This window comes from Scophthalmus maximus, chromosome 12, assembly GCF_022379125.1.
Source record: "Scophthalmus maximus strain ysfricsl-2021 chromosome 12, ASM2237912v1, whole genome shotgun sequence".
Lineage (NCBI taxonomy): Eukaryota > Metazoa > Chordata > Actinopteri > Pleuronectiformes > Scophthalmidae > Scophthalmus > Scophthalmus maximus.
The window spans coordinates 13,998,709-14,018,942 of NC_061526.1; the positions used below are offsets into that span (position 1 = coordinate 13,998,709).

General features: G+C 41.6%; 1 protein-coding gene across 1 annotated transcript; it reads right to left on the reverse strand.

Annotated features, from left to right (window-relative positions):
* Nucleotides 1-362: 362 nt before the first annotated feature.
* Nucleotides 363-16,976, reverse strand: LOC118289299 (mucin-2). The gene is made up of 44 exons (XM_047336470.1): nt 16,850-16,976; nt 16,025-16,069; nt 15,635-15,860; nt 15,053-15,182; nt 14,836-14,899; nt 14,274-14,356; nt 13,818-14,013; nt 13,576-13,701; nt 13,360-13,480; nt 13,145-13,280; nt 12,977-13,054; nt 12,802-12,871; nt 12,512-12,649; nt 12,176-12,325; nt 11,826-11,920; nt 11,596-11,728; nt 11,158-11,401; nt 10,961-11,001; nt 10,741-10,829; nt 10,279-10,433; nt 10,044-10,182; nt 9,653-9,757; nt 9,208-9,402; nt 8,959-9,031; nt 8,702-8,871; nt 8,286-8,442; nt 7,964-8,074; nt 7,662-7,803; nt 7,490-7,518; nt 5,513-7,345; nt 5,165-5,368; nt 4,621-4,862; nt 4,293-4,479; nt 3,796-4,024; nt 3,171-3,343; nt 2,976-3,045; nt 2,747-2,856; nt 2,616-2,647; nt 2,385-2,535; nt 2,030-2,067; nt 1,800-1,907; nt 1,419-1,458; nt 808-916; nt 363-676 (listed from the first exon to the last, which is right to left on the reverse strand). The coding sequence occupies exons 1-44, from the start codon at nt 16,896-16,898 to the stop codon at nt 508-510; spliced, it is 7,185 nt and encodes a 2,394-aa protein (XP_047192426.1). The 5' UTR covers nt 16,899-16,976; the 3' UTR covers nt 363-507.
* Between the last annotated feature and the right edge of the window lie 3,258 nt (nt 16,977-20,234).

The following is a 20,234-nucleotide window of genomic DNA, read 5'->3' on the forward strand; positions in this document are numbered from 1 at the left end:
TTCTGCTTCTTCATAGGGAGTAGTTTCGTAGAAACCATTTACACTTATCAAGAGTAACGCGATTACTCTAAAACTTAGAGTAAAACTTAACAAACAAACCCAAAGCCACCTCCATGGCTCCATCATGGCTAAATACCACTATTGGGAAGCTACAATATGTTTCTTGATCATCTGAGTGAAATGGCCCATTAGCCTCGAGAAAACAGGCTCATTTGCACACAAATGGTGCGTGATCGAAGCCAGAGCTGCCAACGGGCACTTGGGGTGAAAGAGTGAGCGTAAAGTAGATTAACTGTAGGGAGGCATGTTGTGTTTATGAAGTTACTGCATAGGCAGAAGGTACATACTACAAACGTCGGTGATAAGTGTAGGATTCTTTTTATTTGATTAAAAAACAGATTCAGCAATTGTTTGAAAAAAAAAAGTTCAATTAATTATCTATTGAGTTGGAATACATACATTTTGATTTTTGAAATCGAATGGGTACATTACAGAATCGTCTGTGTCTCAGCGCAGTATGTTGCAGGCTTGAAACTCACATCTGGTGATATGCCTGTAGGCGTATTGTCTGGTGGTAAGGTCGGAGCACTGCAGGGTCACTGATCTCCTCTCTGAGCTCCGCTCCTGACAGCATCTGCTCTCATGCTCCACCTGCAGGTCGCCGCGTATCACCACCCTGACCGAGGCACGCGGTTAGGTGAGAGTGAGACAGACAGAGGCATGTCGCTGTGAGCTTCATTAGACTCTAAAATCATAAAAGATGTGCTAACTACTGATCCGTGACAGATACTGTGGACGTCTTCTCACCTGGGCTGAGACACACACTGGCCCTGGCACACAGGCATCTCTATGACCGTGGTACAGTTGTCTACGGTGATGTTGAAGCTGGACACCTCGGGAGCGCAGCTCTGATTACCTGGAGTTGAAGGAAGTACAGTATTTTCCTGGCGTTTCACTGGCGACTGTTTTGGGGTTTGTTTGTTTGTTGGTTTGCTTGTCGGCAAGATTATGAAAACCGATTTCCAACAAACTTGGTGGAGGGAAAAACCGGCGCGTATGCAGATCAAGGAGAGGATCCAGCATTTTTTAACCCCCACTTTCTTTAACTATGTGTTATGGCGGATAAAATGATATTTCTAGAAAAACAAATCAACCACATGTCGGACTGTTCAGTCACCCTAGTTACTAAATGGACCATTTCCGTGTATTGCGTTGAGGTTAGTGTATTGTTTGGGTAATGTGATATAAGAACCCCATCAAGTTAGGAGATGGGGCGAGTTCTCCCATTTATTGGCTTTTCAATTCAGAAGTGCCCCACATTAATAAAAAGGTATGTTATGACAAAATAGAAAGAAACGAAATGTGAAATGACAGCTGAGCAGTTGTAACTGACAGTATTTCATTAGGTCTCAACTCACATGTAAAGCAGCAGTGCTCGTCGTCCCAAACCCCGTCCCCCTGCAGAACACATCCACAAGAGGGTACAGTCAGAAAATGTTATTTCTCTCTATTACTTATTATGGTTTCAGCGCATCGGCTTTGTAAGTGTTTTTGTCTGAAATCGTACAGTCACAATGAAAAGGAAAAAAAATACCATTTCACTTTTTTCATATGTATTAAATGGTTGTACTTTTACATCTAAAGTGTCTCTGCGGTTTTGTCAGTAGCACCACCAATATATTTTCATTATAAGACAATTCTCAAGCTGAGGGAAAATAAAGTAATGCACGAGCTGTTACTCTGAAATAAAGCTTATATAAAATGAACGGTTTAAAGAAGAGAGGAGGGGTGTTTGGTACCTCAGAACAGTTTTCCCGAGGACAGACTTTGGTCTCTGTCTCAATGCCCTCTATGCTGCAGCTGAACAAGACACAGGGATGGGTGGAATTTTTCCACGTGTCTCCCACCTACACACAGAAAGATGATATCATGACAAGACACAAGAATTGATTCATTTGCAACCAAAATCGAACAATGCTCTATGGGGTCAAAAAAGACACTATTGTAATATGAGTTCCACTCAACAAACCTTGTATGTCTTTTCATCATAACTGCAAGTCTTCTCGACTGAAAAAATGACAAAAAATAAGTAACCAGTGTGCAGGTGCAGAGGGCTCAATGTGAGGAAAAGGACCGTTTCTGAAACAGAACTTAAAGGTGCTATATACAAGTATTTTTTTTTTTTTTTAATCAATGAAAAATTGACTAAGATTATCAACTGAATTTGAGGAAAAAACAGTTTTGACAGTAGGTCAAAGACGCTCTTGCTGAGTAAAGAAACTAAGTTTGATTCTGAAGAGCTGTAAATGCTAATGCAGCGATAGAAAACACTTACATCTGACACCTTTTATACAGCCATTTGACGATGCAGTGCCAGAGCTTACCACAAATCTGATCCCCACAGCAAGAGGTGTTCACCAAAACTGCATTAGAGCCACAGAGAGGAGCTGACTTAGGTTTCCGAAAACACTCCTCTGTCCGAGTCTGGTTGTTACACGTACACAGGTGACAGGCCGACTGCCACACCTCACCAGGCTGGGGGAAAAAAAACAAATTCAATTTAGAGTTACAGCTTTCATTATTAGTTTTTGTGTTGATGAAACAACCATTCTCACCAGTCTGGGCTCTCCAAGGGGTCCTTTACAATCTGTGGGGAAAGGGAATAAAAAAGAAACTCCACATTTCACCGGGCGAGAGTTCACTCAAAATTATTCTAGAAATCACTGTCAGTGACCATGTTACTCACAGGGACAGTCAGACACACAGTCGGTGGAGTGGTTTCCTGCTCTAAACTGGTCGCGGGGACAGAAACAACCTGTACTGTTTTTTTCCAGCGAGGCCCCTGAATGTCGCACTCTGTGCAGTCAAAGCAGAGGAGAGGACATAAGTGACGAACGTACATCGACGATCTCAAATAATCTGGATGAAGTGAAATAAAATGTGTAAGGACGTTATTATTTGTAAATTCTCCAAACCCTCCATAGCAGAAGTCATCCAGCTTGTCGTGACATTCACTGTAAACCAATCCCTTTGCACATTGCACATCTGAAACATGAACAAGGAAACCTAAGTTTGCAAATACATTGAGACAACAATTCACCATCTGTTTTGACTGGTTTTCTTTACTGAGTGTAAGTTTAAAAAAAAGAAAAAAGAAAAAAAATAAATACCACAGATTCCATTTGTCAGTTTTCTCCACTCAATGCAGATACCGGCATTCTTGCATTCCTCGGCAGCTTGCTCGAGAGAAGAGCAAGGACCGCCTGAGTTCCCGCATGAATCAAACTCACAGTTCTTCTTTTTAAGGTGCAGATTCACATACTCCTTGCAGATCGAAAAGACTCTGAGGGAAACAGTATAGATTTGATTTTTAGTCGATAGCTAAAGAATGTACATGAATAAAAATGTGCCTTTAAAAAAAACTGCTTAACTTATATACCACTGAAATGAAAAGGAAAACCATAAAAACTGCATCAAGAGTAAACTATTCTCACATGAGCTCACACGGACATTTTCCAGAAATTTTACTACTGGAAAAAATGTTCACTGCAACATTTGCGGACATTGGCGTTCTTACATACAGCCCCTCTGGAAAAGTTCAAGAAAATGCCCTGACTTCAGTGCATGTCTGAAAGCAGCTTTAGTCACAAATGTAGTTCTAAAGTAGTGTAAATATACCTCACTTTTATACCATATAGTCATGCGATCGAGTGCACATTTACCAACAATTGCACTTATTACCAAATCTGTCACCAAGTCCCTGATCAGCAGTTTGTGTTAGAGTGTGGAGCTTACGGGTCGTCTAGCAGCCCACATAGTGGGCTCACAGGGCAGGTGGTGGTGGATATGGGCGTGTTAGTGGGTGCTGGAGTTGGCCCGGGATGACAGGGTACGTCCCTCGGTGGAGAAACACAGGATGACTTCAGAGGGTCGGCCAACACCCAGTCGTAGGCCGTCTTATCACAGCAGCTGTCGTCCTCGATCTGCCCTCCTCGACGGATACATGATCCGCCTCCACATACACCTGGAGCAAAGAAAGAGAGGTCAGCAACTGACTGCATTAATCAGTGAGGACATCCAGTTTGCAGATGCATCTCAAACATACTTGACAACTCAATTATACCTGCATACATTTGAAAAGAAATCACACTGAATCGAAAGACTCAAAAATATCAACACCAATTCTATCCACAGTTCTGGCCTCTTTAAACACACATTTTTTGGTTCTCTGGCCCACACGAACAGTAGTAGTAGTAGTATGTGGACATTTTCCCTTTGAATATGTTACCTACCACATTGTCCCTGGGTGTTGTTGAGGAAATGTTCCATGGCCAGATTGATCACCAGGGTATAAGATGGACTGAGGGAAACATAAGAGCGGACCTCTGGGAGATAGATTGACACCATGTACCCTGTGGTCTCAAACCTCAAACCGTGCTCCTCGTACGGCGGCTGTATGGTCACATTGTTCAGGGTGGCCTGAGGCAGATTAGATCATTCATGTTAGACTCAAATACTTGAAGCAAAAATATATTGTATCAGAGAATTTGATTATTAGTATCCTTATCAATAAGGATGCAATGTGATGTTTAAGTAATACAGAGTTGTACAATACCCCACCTGTACTGCCATAACATTTGGGACGATACCAAGTGTAGCGATATTGTCCTGATATATGAGGATGATGCCTTTGGCACAGGATCCGTGGAGGCCCTGCACACAGTAGAAGTTGTCTACAGCAATGGACAGATTATGTTGTGGTGACTGCTCCTCCACCAGGATGTACGTGCATTGGTCCAGAAAATCAAAGGGTACACCTTCGAAAGAGATGTAGTGGGGGTCCCCATATAGCTCGCAGCGACCTAAGGAGGATTTGAGAAAGGATCATTTGGGATTTTAGTGGATATGGACAGAAAAACAAGACCCACTTGCGGCCTAGCCCGAGAGATTGGCATTTAGGTCAAAGTAGACTCAAGAGGTGCTAGTGTTAAGTCTACTTATAAGTTCACATTAGGGTTTTGATGATAATGTAATACTTTTCTATGGAACAGTAGAGTCAAAATAAAATATAACCTATCAAACCTAAATGTGTAGAGGCAAATGTTACTATGAAGACAAATGACGATAACTGAGGGATAAAAAGAGACAGACAAGATACACTTACAGTCACATTTCCATGTTTCACAGCAGCCATCTGAGACTTTTGTGACTTGATCTCTGGGACAGACGGGAACTATCGGCTCTGGACAATCCACCGGGGTCAACTCTATCTTCCCATTTGTACACGTCATATGGAAACAGTCCTCTATCCACATCTCGCCGCAAGCCCATGTTTTTTTCCTCTTCAGGTCTCTACACGGCTTGCACACTGATGACGTGGTAACAACGATTGCACATGGTAGTGAACAGACAAAAATACAAACACATTATTTCGGTCATTTGAGGAAATCTTGTAGGATAACTGTCAAAAACAGAGAGATATGCAGATGAAAAACACAAAACAACTCTTTACCAACAGTTGTTTCCTCTGTCACTGTATTAGTCGTGGTTGTAGCTGCCGCTCCAGATGTAGAAGTAGTGGAAGGTGTTGTTGTCCATGTTTCAGTGGTAGTAGTGGGAGTTGTAGTTGTTGGTGTAGAAGTAGTGGAAGGTGTTGTCCATACTTCAGTGGTAGTTGAGACATTGGTAATGGTCGTCAGTGGTGTTGGGGTGGTTGAAGACAGTGTTGTCCATGCTTCAGTCGTAGTTCTGGCAGTTGTAGTAGTTGGTGTAGAAGTAATGGAAGGTGTTGTCCACGTTTCAGTGGTAGTAGTGGGAGTTGTAGTTGTTGGTGTAGAAGTAGTGGAAGGCATTGTTGTCCATACTTCCCTCGTAGTTGAGTCATTGGTAATGGTCGTTAGTGGTGTTGGGGTGGTTGAAGGCATTGTTGTCCACGTTTCAGTGGTAGTTGTGGCAGTTGTAGTCGTTGGTGTAGAAGTAGTGGAAGGTGTTGTTGTCCACGTTTCAGTGGTAGTAGTGGGAGTTGTAGTTGTTGGTGTAGAAGTAGTGGAAGGTGTTGTCCATACTTCAGTGGTAGTTGAGACATTGGTAATGGTCGTCAGTGGTGTTGGGGTGGTTGAAGACAGTGTTGTCCATGCTTCAGTCGTAGTTCTGGCAGTTGTAGTAGTTGGTGTAGAAGTAATGGAAGGTGTTGTCCACGTTTCAGTGGTAGTAGTGGGAGTTGTAGTTGTTGGTGTAGAAGTAGTGGAAGGCATTGTTGTCCATACTTCCCTCGTAGTTGAGTCATTGGTAATGGTCGTTAGTGGTGTTGGGGTGGTTGAAGGCATTGTTGTCCACGTTTCAGTGGTAGTTGTGGCAGTTGTAGTCGTTGGTGTAGAAGTAGTGGAAGGTGTTGTTGTCCACGTTTCAGTGGTAGTAGTGGGAGTTGTAGTTGTTGGTGTAGAAGTAGTGGAAGGTGTTGTCCATACTTCAGTGGTAGTTGAGACATTGGTAATGGTCGTCAGTGGTGTTGGGGTGGTTGAAGACAGTGTTGTCCATGCTTCAGTCGTAGTTCTGGCAGTTGTAGTCGTTGGTCTAGAAGTAATGGAAGGTGTTGTCCACGTTTCAGTGGTAGTAGTGGGAGTTGTAGTTGTTGGTGTAGAAGTAGTGGAAGGCGTTGTTGTCCATACTTCCCTGGTAGTTGAGTCATTGGTAATGGTCGTCAGTGGTGTTCGGGTGGTTGAAGGCATTGTTGTCCATGTTTCAGTGGTAGTTGTGGCAGTTGTAGTCGTTGGTGTAGAAGTAGTGGAAGGTGTTGTTGTCCATGTTTCAGTGGTAGTAGTGGGAGTTGTAGTTGTTGGTGTAGAAGTAGTGGAAGGTGTTGTCCATACTTCAGTAGTAGTTGAGACATTGGTAATGGTCGTCAGTGGTGTTGGGGTGGTTGAAGACAGTGTTGTCCATGCTTCAGTCGTAGTTCTGGCAGTTGTAGTCGTTGGTGTAGAAGAAATGGTAGGTGTTGTCCACGTTTCAGTGGTAGTAGTGGGAGATGTAGTTGTTGGTGTAGAAGTAGTGGAAGGCGTTGTTGTCCATACTTCCCTGGTAGTTGAGTCATTGGTAATGGTCGTCAGTGGTGTTGGGGTGGTTGAAGGCATTGTTGTCCACGTTTCAGTGGTAGTTGAGACATTGGTAATGGTCGTCAGTGGTGTTGGGGTGGTTGAAGGCTTTGTTGACCATGTTTCAGCCGTAGTTAAAGCAGATGTAGTCGTCGGTGTAGCAGAAGGCCCAGTTCCTTTTGAGGAGGTTGAGGCTGTTGTAATGGGAATGCGTGATGTAGGGGTGATGGGAGGTGTAGTCGTAGGTGGAGGAGCTGTTGGGTAGAGGTTGTAGTAAGCTCTGGTATTTTGACAGCAGGTTCTGTAAAACACTCTAAAATAATCTAAAACACCTTCCTCATATTTTCTTGTACACTTGTGAATTGACACATCTAGTAGTTAATATGATTAATACTTACGGCAGTTAATTGTTCCATTTTCACAGGGGCTGACAAGAATAATAAAGAAGCAAGAAATATCCGGTTATGAATGTGATGACTAATGTTAAGTGTATAATTATACAATCATACAACATATGTTACACAATGTAACACTGTTAATATGTAGACATACAGTTATTGCTCATCTTACCAGTTATTAGACTGTATTTTCACCACTGCCCCAGGCTGAATAATAGTGTCATTGAAATTACAGGAACAGTTCCTCAATGTAGTGCATTCTTGAGTATTTTCGTCATAGTATGGTGCATCTTTTGGACATCTGGGGTAGCAGCCTTTACGAAGGACAAACACAACGTTTATTTCTGTGTTTTTTAAGTTAATGTTAACAATGCCTAATTAATTAAGCATTATTTCAATTTCTATATTCAGGGTTAGAATTTTAAGAAAAAGTTTAGATGTTATATTTCTATACAGTTGAGAAAGCCAGGTTACCTTCCAGTTTGTGAGAGAAAAAGTGGCCTTTGCGACAGGTGAGCATCTCGCCACAGGCTTCATAGTGCCAGGTACACTGGCCCTGATCGTTGTAGTAGTCACAGTAGACCGCTAAGGGGGAAATTATCGCAGGATCAAAATGATGAAACAGATTAACTCAAAGTGCAATGATAATTAGAACACTTTAATCATATGGATTGTTGGCTACAGCAGCTGATTGATTGCTTGTTACGTCTGGAATCAATTTTTGAAATTGAACTTGGATATTTACTTTTGAACTGTTAAAAGTAACGTTATGTGAAAAAGAAGAGTCTTAACGTACGACACAAATCAGGCGTTCTCCATTTGACACACACGTCCTGGTCGCTGCAGGCCTCCGCGTAGGCTGCCACAGCTGTGCAGAAGCCCAGAAACTTCCCTTCAAACTCACAGGAGCAGGACTCCTGCACACAGGCGTGGTAGTAGGGCTCTGGGTCCACCTATGGGATGTCGATCATCCAGCAGATTATGGCTTTTATTTACATGTTTAGTGTCCCTTACAGTATATAGCTACTGTAAAGAATTATTGCAGTAGACATCTTCAGTGTTGACTTTTAGCTCCAATGGGTGATAGGTTCATTAACAATCTGACTATACCCTTATTCCCTATTCCACCCTTCTACCCAAATTTGTAGGAGGTCCTGAATTGAACCTCAGATCCCGATGTCAGTGGCATGCTTAATATGTAAGTTTACATACTTTTAAGTGGCAATCTTTGAAGGCGTCCGATGTTATGATCATACAGCGCCGCTGGGCCCAGGCTGAGCAGTAGGAGTTGCGTTCACACGGAAATATCTCAGTGGTCACATCTGAACATGGAGGTGAGGCGGCCTTCCAGCTGTTGCCAAAGGCCAGTGGACTAGACACCGCTACAAATAGATTTTTGAGGAGGTATTATTTTGACCATCATGACCAAAGTATTTCTGCATCATGGGATGAACAGAAAACAAATTTACCCGCTGAGCCACTCATCTGTAGGTCATTCATTTCACTGGAGTCAAAATTCCCACAAAGGCCACACACTCTGTTCTGCAAGAAAGATGAATGTTAATGTCAATTTAAACAAGTCTAAAAATGCATTTCCTATAGTAGATAATTGTACGAAACATTTCTCGAAGTCTTGTTTTATATAATGAGGAAGAAAATGTGACGTGACACAGGAACGACTCAGTTTCAAAATCCATCTCGACATCCCCAATGCTCACCCTCCAGTTTGGATGCAGCTCGATGGTGACCCTGGTGTGTTTGTCCCAGATGAGAGTTATCCCTCTGCTCGGCACTGTGATTATGATGTAGAGGCCCACAGTGTGCGTGGTGTAAAGTGAATCTTCTTGCAGAGTCCAGCCATTTTGGAGACGTCTGGTCACCGTCATGTCACTCAGTGTCAGGGTGACTGTGCCCTGGATGGGACAAGAAATGACCATCAGGAAGTTAGAAGTTAGGGTAGAAGATTATTTAAACAATTTCATGAACGAGTCAATGTATTGCTGACTTTACTGGAACGCAACCAATTACCAATTTACTGTCTTTAATATGAAGTTGAATAAAAGGATTAAAGGATAGAATGAATAAGCTAATACATGAATGGAGAGAATACTGTGGAGAGAGACTTTGTGAGGAGAAATTGGAATCACGGAGAAAATCATCCACCTGCAGATCCAGGACGATGGAGCGAGAGCAGGTCAGTGCCTCATCACAGCAGGGGACGCTCTCCACTCTGACAGAGAAGGAGCCATTTTTATTGCCGCAGTAATCCTGAGATTTCGAAAGAGCAGGGTATAAAAAAATGTGTTTCGCTCAATATGACAACAATAACCTATATCTTAAAATGACTCTATATTATACATTTGATCAGGAAATTGAGTACCTTCACATGTGCAATATAGGAATAGGTGTATTAAAGTTCAGCTCTGGACTGTTACCTTCAAATGAGGAACAGAAGTCCGCTTGTCCCACATCTCATGTAAATTATAATTCTAATATTTGTGTACAATGCAAAATAATACGCAAACGTCATATCTTTACAACATTTTGGTCTCACCTCTACGAGTGTGTACTGACAGTGTCCATTAAAGCGGTACCACTTAGAGTCAAAGGTCTGGTAGTGTCCATTTCCGTACACTTGACACATCCCGGGACATGGCTGGTCTTCGCAGTGCCACTGACCTTGATCACAGATACTGTGAGACAGAGGGAAGCAACTAGTTAACAGCTCACGGATGAATGGAACATTTTGAATGGACGCAGTAGTGAAGCGGCGGAGATGCCAATGTTACCATGTTTTACAGTTGGTTTTAACGCGCTGCCCCGCGCTGAACATTTTGCCGCTGTACACACAGGTGCAGCTGTCCAGGGAAACACAGTTTCCACGGTGATCCTCGTACTGGTCATGTGGGCAGTGACAGCCACTCACACAGGTCACACTGGCAGCCTGGGAGAGGCCACAGAGGGAAAATCTTTTAGCTCTTTTTAGCTCTTTTAGTTTCAGACACAAGTTATAAGGCTGAAATACAATGACAGGAAGTTTTTGTAAAATAAAACGACAGATTTCAGTAACAGCTGTTTTCAGGGGTGTCATCTTATCATTACATCACCCAAAGAAATATGTTCCCTTAACACGATAAAAATACTGAAAAGGCTATGTTGTTATTAATCTTATAGCTGTAGCAGCTAGTTACTGCTTTCAGATGAAGAATGAACAATACAAATATATGAATACACGTTATCTGTTCACCTACCAGCGGTTTGCTGAGACTGTCACAGGTTTTTCGAGTTGTGTTAACCAGATACTCTGAGCAGTGAACACAAACCTTCCCATTTCTACAACCTGATGCAAACAATGATCAAATGCATGTAACATATTAGTGCCCTAATTGTGTTTTATTTGCCATTTGACACAATGTTATGGAAATTTGTGGTGGTTGTATTAAAAAAAAATATATACAAATATTTATTTACCACAGTCCTTGGAACAGTGCAGTTCTCCATTCTCGCAGAGGCTTTAGAGGACACATTAGATTTGAGATGAAAAATCCGATAACTTTTGATGGCAAATATCTACACCGAATATATAGTCAGCTACAAAAGCAAGATGCGAACGTTAAAGGTATCTGGCGCATTTTATATGGCTGCAAATACTTTGAGGATCAACTCACCACTGTCGCCCATCGATGACAACAGGCCCCGGCGGCGTTGTACTGCCATAGTGGTGACATACACACTCTGCCTTTGGGGTGCAGACATGTCCCTGGTTCAGGTGGGTTCCTTCGGGACAGCCACAGCCCTCCACAGGAGCGTCGTCCACCCAGCAGCGGGGGTCAGGGCCGGACAGGGAGCGGCATGTGCGGTTGCAGGCCCGCACGTCGTCGGAGAATCCTTGGTTCCTTTGACATTTCAGAGCTGGGACACAACATTGTGATCAAAATGAAACAGACAACAACATTTTGTACTTACCTACACTTTGCAATTACCAATTTAGGTTTAAGCCGTTATGACTTGGACAGTTTGGTCATAAGTTCAGTGGTGGGATGCAGCCAAAAGAAAAGGAATGTCTATTGATCTTTGCATATTTATTTATTAAAATCTTAACTCACTGCAGTTGGTCGCTTCCCTCCAGTCACCGACTGCAACACCCAGAACGGCGCAGGCTTTGGCGTAGCTGCCCAGAGCGACACACAAACAATGCTGCAGATTGCTGCCACAGTTACAAGTTCTCTGGATACAAGCCTGAAAATAATAATCGATTTCATGTTAACGGGAACCCATCATTGCTGAAAACTATTGAAAAATCTGTCAAGGATTTGGTTAATGTGTAAATGCTTACGGTGTGGAATTGATCTGTAGGGATATGACCATGACACTTGGCAAATATCCCAGTTGGGTTGTTCAACACCGAACACTTTTCATCAGCGAATATTTCTGCAAAAATAAATATCGAGAATAATGAAAAATGTTTGCCAAAGCATTTGGAGGTAAAGTATTTGTCAAAATATCACAGAGAAGCAAGCGAGCCAGTGTTTTAATATCCAAACGTAACATGGTTGTATATGTCATGTCTACTTCTTAACATAACTTCTTTTGAAATAGTTTTTTTACATGGGATGAATAAAGTTCTATCCTATAATTATCCTTGATTTTCAGATTTCATGTTACATGTATTTTGTTCATTGGTACCGCTGTCTGTGCTGCTGCAGATGGTGGGTATGTTCACTGCACAAGTCCCGACACTCCAGGACAGGGCAAAAGTCTGCGGTGAGTTCTCAATGATCCCGCTGCCGGTGGTGAAGTCGTCCGTTGTGTCATTGTTGCTGTTGCCACAAAGACCTGAAAGACAGGGTGACTCTGATAACAAATCCAAAAGGATCATGCCTCAGAGAATATAGAGAGCTTCTTTTTTTTGTTGTCTCTGACAGCTCATAAAATGTCAAAATGAAAATCAATCCCATGGGGGGGGGCGATGCCAGTGCCAAAATATTTGACCTGTGTGCGTTTGTAGACTGAAATTCTTACCCGAGATTATGCCAGTGTGGTTTCTGGGTGGAGTGATGTAGAGCTGAACTTCAGGAGACATCTGGACTTGGATCTTCATACCAAAGGACGTCTGGACTTGGACGTACATGGAGGACTGCCAGAAAACCAGGGCATGGTCTGACAGGTGACCGAAATTAGAAAGTGACTTGGTAGATGAGTAACTAAATCAATAGGAATGCATCACAAGGCTAACAAGACTGACACATTAATACAGTATATGAGATAAGACGAGCCATACTGTAGTTATATTTGACCTAATTTCTTCTTACCAGACTGGTGAAGTTCAGTAATCTCCTCCTCTCCCACTTTAACACTGTTGAATGAGAATGTATACATGTCCTGCAAATCCAAGAGGAAATTTTTATTCACTCACGACACTCTTGTTTGACATTTGCTTCATAGATTATGCGCTTTTGAAGATAATGCTGAAAGACTTGGCCGTACCCGAAAAAGCTGCAAGACAACCGTTTTCAGAGACACGTCCTTTTCAGCAAACTGAACAGTTATTATCCAATTGAGACCCTGAAATTTTTTTTAAAAAGAGCAGTCAGTATCACAGTATCAAATATCATATATTTAGTGCAAAATGTTGCTGTGGTGGGAAAAATGTACCTGCGACACCACATATGTGCATTTACCAGGGACGACATAATGTTTGCCATCAAATGTCGTCACAAACTGCCCTTCGACGAGACATCTGGCAGGGCAGTAGTTTTCAGAGCAACGCCACTTCCCACCATCACACGCACTGAGAAGAGAAGTGAGAAACGAAATCAAAAACCTCTTCTTCTTTTTAAACTTCATTAATTTCTCTGCTGCCTCCTCACCACGACTGACACTTGGTGCTACGTGTGTCTCCGGCGGAGTAGCTCCCGTCGGCAAACACGCAGGGGCAGTCGGACACATTCACACAGCGGAAGCCGTCCGCGGCGTCATCGAGCACCGTGCCTACACCCAATGTTCAGCATCAGTTGACAAGCAGCTAGGCAACAGACTCACACAGAGACAAGTTACTGCAATTCACACAGTCGCACACTGCTCACCCTTTGGGCAGACACAGGAGCTTGTAAAGTCCTGGCCGCATTGTCGGGGGATTGGGTTGGAGCAGGTGGGGACAAAGGCGGCACCATGCTCCACATAAACCAGGTCTCCTGTGCAGGTCGGCGGAGCTGCATTCACCCACAGACACAGACAATCACGTCAATCCGCTGTCACCAAAGAAAATTGTCCGGACAGATCTATGAATTTTATTTAGCTAAAAGTGGACAAATCATAGATCACCTACCACATCTGGTCACATCTCTCCATATGTTCCAGATGTAGCTGCTATTTCCACACTGCTGGACAACTTCGTTGAAGAACGCACAGCCAACGTATTCGCTGCTTTCGTGGCTGTAAATGTTCTCTTCACAGAGTTGGATGTAATGGTGGATCCGGGCTTGCAGACAATCCAAGGTGTAGGAAAAGAACAGTCTGCATAACTGCGAATAATCATCAGAAGAACCATCAGAACCTCTGGAACCAGATGTAGTGCACGTTCAATCAGCAGTGTTTACTTTCATTTAGTTTTGAAATGAATTTAAAAAATAATAATGGACATGTAGCTGGTGAAGAGTCAGTGGTGTCTGTTAATATACACTGTGTTTTTTCTCCCACTACGTTCAGTGAAAAGGACCACATCGGCACCACATCCTCTTGGTTCTGTTCTAAACCAATACCGTGACTGCTACAGTCGACTCACTGGATTCACTGCAGAGACAGGATCTCGAGTTTGACACGTGTCCTCGGTGAGCACGCTCTCTGCAATCAACTGCTGCTTGTTGCCTAAAATGGCACATGAAAAGGTACATTCATAGAGCAAGCTATGGGGGGGACTGTACATTCAAATAATTATCTACATTTTGCAGATTACTAGTTAAACTGATTTTTATTTGAAAAACCTTTCAGGAGCACCTCTTATGAACACCTAGGCCCAGTTTGCTTGAATTTTTTAACATTATATATCAGTCAACAAACGCTTACCAATCATAATAATGATGATCATCATCATCATCTTTATTTATAGTGGACTTTTTCAGAATCCAGATTACAAAGTGCTTCACGAGGCAGGAATTAAAACAAATAAGTTGAAAAAAGGATCGTCAGAATTAACTGACAATACATATCATTTTTTTTAAAAGACAGTGACATGGCAGTTATGACTTGTTTCTGGCAGTTATGTTTTAACTAATCCACTGCTGCTACTAGTAGTAATATTGGTGTTTGTGCAAGACTATACTATGATACAAATATAGCTGTCATACCTGGGACATTGTGTTTTCCACACAGTCCGGTCATGTCTGTGCTCAGCTCCTGCTCCAGCTCCACCTGAACAACGGACGAGTCATTAGAAAAGCAATGCAGTACTAATCTGGCTGAAGATTATGTGTGCTTTGTACAGTACGAGTCTGTGTTCATGCTCTCCCGTGTACATTTCTGCGGCAAAAGACGGAGAGATATGCATTGTTAGTGTGCTCTCACCCCCAAAGTGTCTATACCTCCAGGGACATTGTGCCAGGTGACGGACAGAGGCAGCAGCGAGCTCCTCAGTTTAATGTAGGTGCCATACTGAAAGATATGCTGGTAGGTGTGGTCGTATGGAAGGGAGACGCTGTCGACCAATGAACGTACAGAGGCGTCAGTGCAGAAATTGTACAGTTCTAAAAAGGTTCATAAAAAAATGAACAATGGTTACATTGAAAACTCCCCCTCCCAAAAAATTGCCTGCCAGTCACCTTTGCAGATTTTGATGACCTCCAGTAATACTCCCAGAGCATTTTGTAAATCAATAATGCAACACTGTCCCGCAGTCAGGGCTAATAATAAACTAACACTGAAGCCATTTAGAATGCATTAAGCTGCCAGCCTAAGACTTGTGTGGCTGAATATGAATGCCATTTGAGTGAATGATCTGGAATGCCTTTGGGCAAAACACTCACAAGATGCCTTCTCACACTCTTACTGTAGTCGTTGGGGCCGAACAACATGATTTAGTGGGGTTCATTTTTGATCTAAGGCAAATTCAGAATCGGTATCAGGGTGGGTCAAGGTCTGGGGCCAAACCTCTTCTTCTCCACCAGGATGCTTCCGCTCTGCACAACGGTCCTGATTTTGTTGACGGTGATCTCCACCTGGGACAGCAGCCCGCTGTCAGCTCGCCGCGTGGTGATGTCACACTCCACCCGGTTGTGGGTGAAGCGGGTGAGGGTGAACGGGCAGTTTGATCGCACATGGTAAGCCGAACTGTTGAAAGGCTGCACCACCCCGCTGCCAAAAGTCCTGCAAGTGTCTGATCAAACAAAACCAATTCAAAGTACTTCATAGAGTAAAATGTGATTCAGTTTTATTATTAGCCATTTAAAAACATCAATCAACATAATGACCAGTTATTGTTTCAATATATTAATTAAATAGTAACAGAACAAAATCCATCGCTGACAGACTTATACTCACATTTCCGGGTTTCTGCTGTTGACACTGATTCACCTGCCTGTAAAACTAGGAGAGAAATATAATATTTACTATTAATTCATTGATAACAATACAACCATTGGAAGACATTCCACATTCATAAAAAAAATCAAGAAATAATAACACAAATTATTTGGATCTTGCCTGGAGCCTGTTGTTATAATGAACACAATGCTTGATCAAATATCATGCACATAAATGGTGGAGAAGTAAAAGAAGGAATACTACATTGTGATGAAAATGCTATGTCTGTCAAAGTAACTTGATTATTATTAGCAAAATCTAACAAATCAAAACTAAGTAATTATGATTACTGATACATTATTGCGTAAGCAGCATTTGCAACTGTTGTGATTAGTTAAGTTGGTAAACTGATTTAGCCTATTTCATGAACTGTTGACACCATCAAATTTTAAAACCTCACAAATTGTTATGTATGTAAAATCTTCATTGGTAAATTAAACTAGTAAGAGTAGAAGAGTAGAAATAAGGTCAGAATGTAAAGTACTAGTGACTAAAACTTGTACTTGAGTACAGAAGTTTCATTCCACCACCATCTAACACTGATACAGATTACTGTCCTTACTCCAGTCTGCCAAATTTGGTTAACGGCTTCAAAAAATAAGGACTTTTTAAAATACAGAATTGGACAAATGTTGAATTAGTAACTTTTTTATCATTAATGCTGCCAACATCCAATTTTTGGCTACCCTTTTTCCAGGTTTTCGTCACATTATAGCAGTTTAATTTTGCACGACCTGAATCCATTCATATTCTAAATGATCAAAATGAAAGATTCCATGGTACCTGAGGCCAGTGAGAAGCAGAACGCCAGCATCCACGTGTGCGAGGTCATACTGCCTGATGCTCCCTTGCTGAGGGGAGAGCAGGCGAAACCAGGAGGGACTGAACCAACCGCTCACCACAAGGCCTTTATATGCAGTGTCCAGACACATGCACGAACACACACACACCTGAAGGTTTTTTTTCAGTGAAAATATACCAGGAAACAAAAAATCTGGAAAAAGAAATCGAGTTAATCATTAATGTATGTAATTGAGCCGAAGCGCGGAAATGATCACAAAATGTTGGGATTAACCAGCCTATTAATATCCATTTACAGTAAAACCATTTCGGTTGAATATATTCTGCAGGGGAAATTGCGAGTGTGTTCTGTCATGTGCAAGAGACGTGAGAGACAAACAAAGAGAGGTCTCGTTTGTAAGAGGTCAGAAAAACCCCTCACACGAATGGATGCACAAACATAGTCCAAAAGATTTAAAGCCAAAAAACAAACACTCAAGGATTTCCAAACTCGTATTTCTTTTAACCTCATGTTTCCTGGTGCAAAAATTTACGGACTAAAAAGGGCATGAATTTGTTGAAGAACAACCCTCTCATTTTCCTAGAAATAAAAGCTTTGATATGGGCCTGTAGTTACGTATTGCTGAAGTACCCATATTAGATTATTTTCGAAGAGGTATAATTACTGCAGTTTTCAAGCCCTGGGGAAAGTGACCTGACATTTTTCAAAAATGTTGTAGCCAGAGTATCAAGGCAGCATGTCATGGATTGTAACTTTAAAAACAGTTTCTGTCAGAGCTGCATAATCTAGCAGGTTAAACATTTTCATGGTCATTTTCGTGGTCAGTGACGTGGTCATTGTTGCCTGAGCCGGTGCTTCATGCCGTTTGTCTCATCCTTAATATTTTTTATATATTTCTAAAAAGCAGAAGTTGCAAATTCATTGCATGACTTTTTGGACTGCAGTTCAGGCGGAACTGTCGCAGCTGCTTTTTTGTCGGCCTGTCTACAACAGAAAAATAATGTCCCGGCATTTATTACTGTTTCTATTGTGTTATAGATGAAAAGACTCCCTTTGTAGATGTGTTAGAAAAACTTGGAGTGTGTTTTTTTCGCCACCTGCGTTCCGCCCGACTGCATATTTATTGTAAATTGATTGTAAATAGTGTGAATTTTATTTAATTTGATCTTATTTTATTCTATTTCATTTCATTTTATTTTATTTTATTCCATATTCTTTTTCTAATTCTGTGTATATATAGTCCTCGTATGTAACTTGTTACCTACCTGGCGATAAAACTGATTCTGATTCTGATTCTGATACTTTTCCTTTTTTTTAGCTTTGACCATCGTGGCGTTTCTTCGGAGGGGACTTTTTTCCTACGGAACAAAAAGGAGAGTCAATATTTTCATTGTCGTCGACCTCGCCTTTAATGGGTAAAACATTAAGTCCCGCATTATGAATAGGAGAGATGATTACTTTGGGTTAACACCGGTGACTCTTGGTTAAGAGGGGAGAATGGACGGATGACAGATGAGGCTACAGGTTAATGATCCGGGTGCGTGAACCAGGATGCGGTTAGTTATTTCTCAGTTTGAGACCTGACAGGAAGGGTCACGCATTTGAATGATGCATTTCGCAATTGGTGTGCGTATATATACTGGTGCCTAAGAGTTAATTCACTGCGTATAACTATTAAAATTAATAACTTACGACTTGGAAACTTGGTTATAGTTGAAGGTGAAACCTATATTCAAATTGAAGTGGTGTTAAAAAATGAGCATAACTGTGAATGTGTGTCAAAACCCGTCCCGCGTTAGCATTGTTAGCAAACAACTTTGCACGTTCCTGTTTTCATGCTACATTGTTGTTTTGTTGTTGTTGTTGTTTTTTGGTCACTAGGAGGCAGAGGACCTGCAAAGCAAGCTGACGTCCTATTGCTAATGTCTTGGCAAACAATCAGACATGGAACAATGCTAGCATTCATCTGGAGCCATGTTTCCGGCCTAAAACGTAAGTCACTCTCCTTCTTGGCTCATTCTTTGGTCTCTGCTCATTTGTTTGGAAATGATTTGGGTAATTTGTTGCTACCTGGAATTTTACTAGCATACAGTAGGTTTATCAAATATAGCTGTACTATATATATATCTACACACCCTATTCTACTATTCCTAGAACCGATAAAGAAATTGGCAGAGGTGCCTTTAAATTCAAAGCACCTTCTGACTGGAATATTCTCCCAGCTGACATTAGAACTATTAACTCGCTACACATCTTCAAGAACTTACATTTATCCTTTTCTCAAAACATCATGTTGCTGCCTTTAATGGTATAATATAATATAAACAATATATCTGTTATAATCTGAACTTCATTCTATGAGTATTATTATTTTATTATTATCACTTTTCTTAAAATTATCTTATTATATAATTGTATTATTACTATTATTATTATGATTACTATTGCTACTACTAATCTCTGTACGAAAGTTGTGGGTTCAGGGTAGAGGGGTGTGTGGGGGTTGGTAGGGAAGAGACTTTATGTATGTATGTATGTAAGTTGTATGTGATTTGTCTGTTGTATTTTTTGTTTTATGTTGGACCCCCTCGAAAAACGAGATGGTTTATCTCAAGAGGCTATCCTTCAATAAACTTGTAAAAGCAAAACAATAAGACCGGGGGGTGGGGGGGAAGTCATTGTCATATTTGACATTCGTCAGTTTTCATGGCTGTTATCTTCATTAGCTCGGCGTCTAAACCTCGATCTGTCCCAGTTTTGGGATGTGTCAGAGAGCTCGTTCAGAAATGGATGTTTCACAGATTTGATCAAATCCAAATCCCCAAAGATGACGATGCAGTGGAGAGCACAAGGCATGGACGTCTTCCCAGTGTGCATGTCACTATAGGCATTGGCCGGGACGACCCATTTCTATTTTAAATAACTTTTTTTGTTTCATAAAGGATATAGGATAATCATAAAGGATAAGCAAATATCCATTTTTTTTGATATATCACAGAATGCTCACTGATACGGATGCTAAGGGATTTGTTAAGGCCTTTTTCACAAACTTACAGCTATGAAAGTTGGTGGAGTATGTCACAGACACATGAGAGGTGGTTTGATGTCATTAAATTCATAAAGGAGTGAGCTATTGAAAATGCAAACCTTGAAATATGCATGTTAAAGCAAAATGCTCACTGACAAGGATGCTTAGGGATTTGTTAAGGCCTTTTTCACAAACTTACAGCTGTGAAAGCTGCACGAGAATGTCCCAGACACTTGAGAGGTGGTTTGACATTCCTATGTCTAAAAACTAAAAAGTTATTGAAGATTGAAATGGGTCGTCCCTGACAACCCCTATATTGATTTGTGCACTGGGCAGAC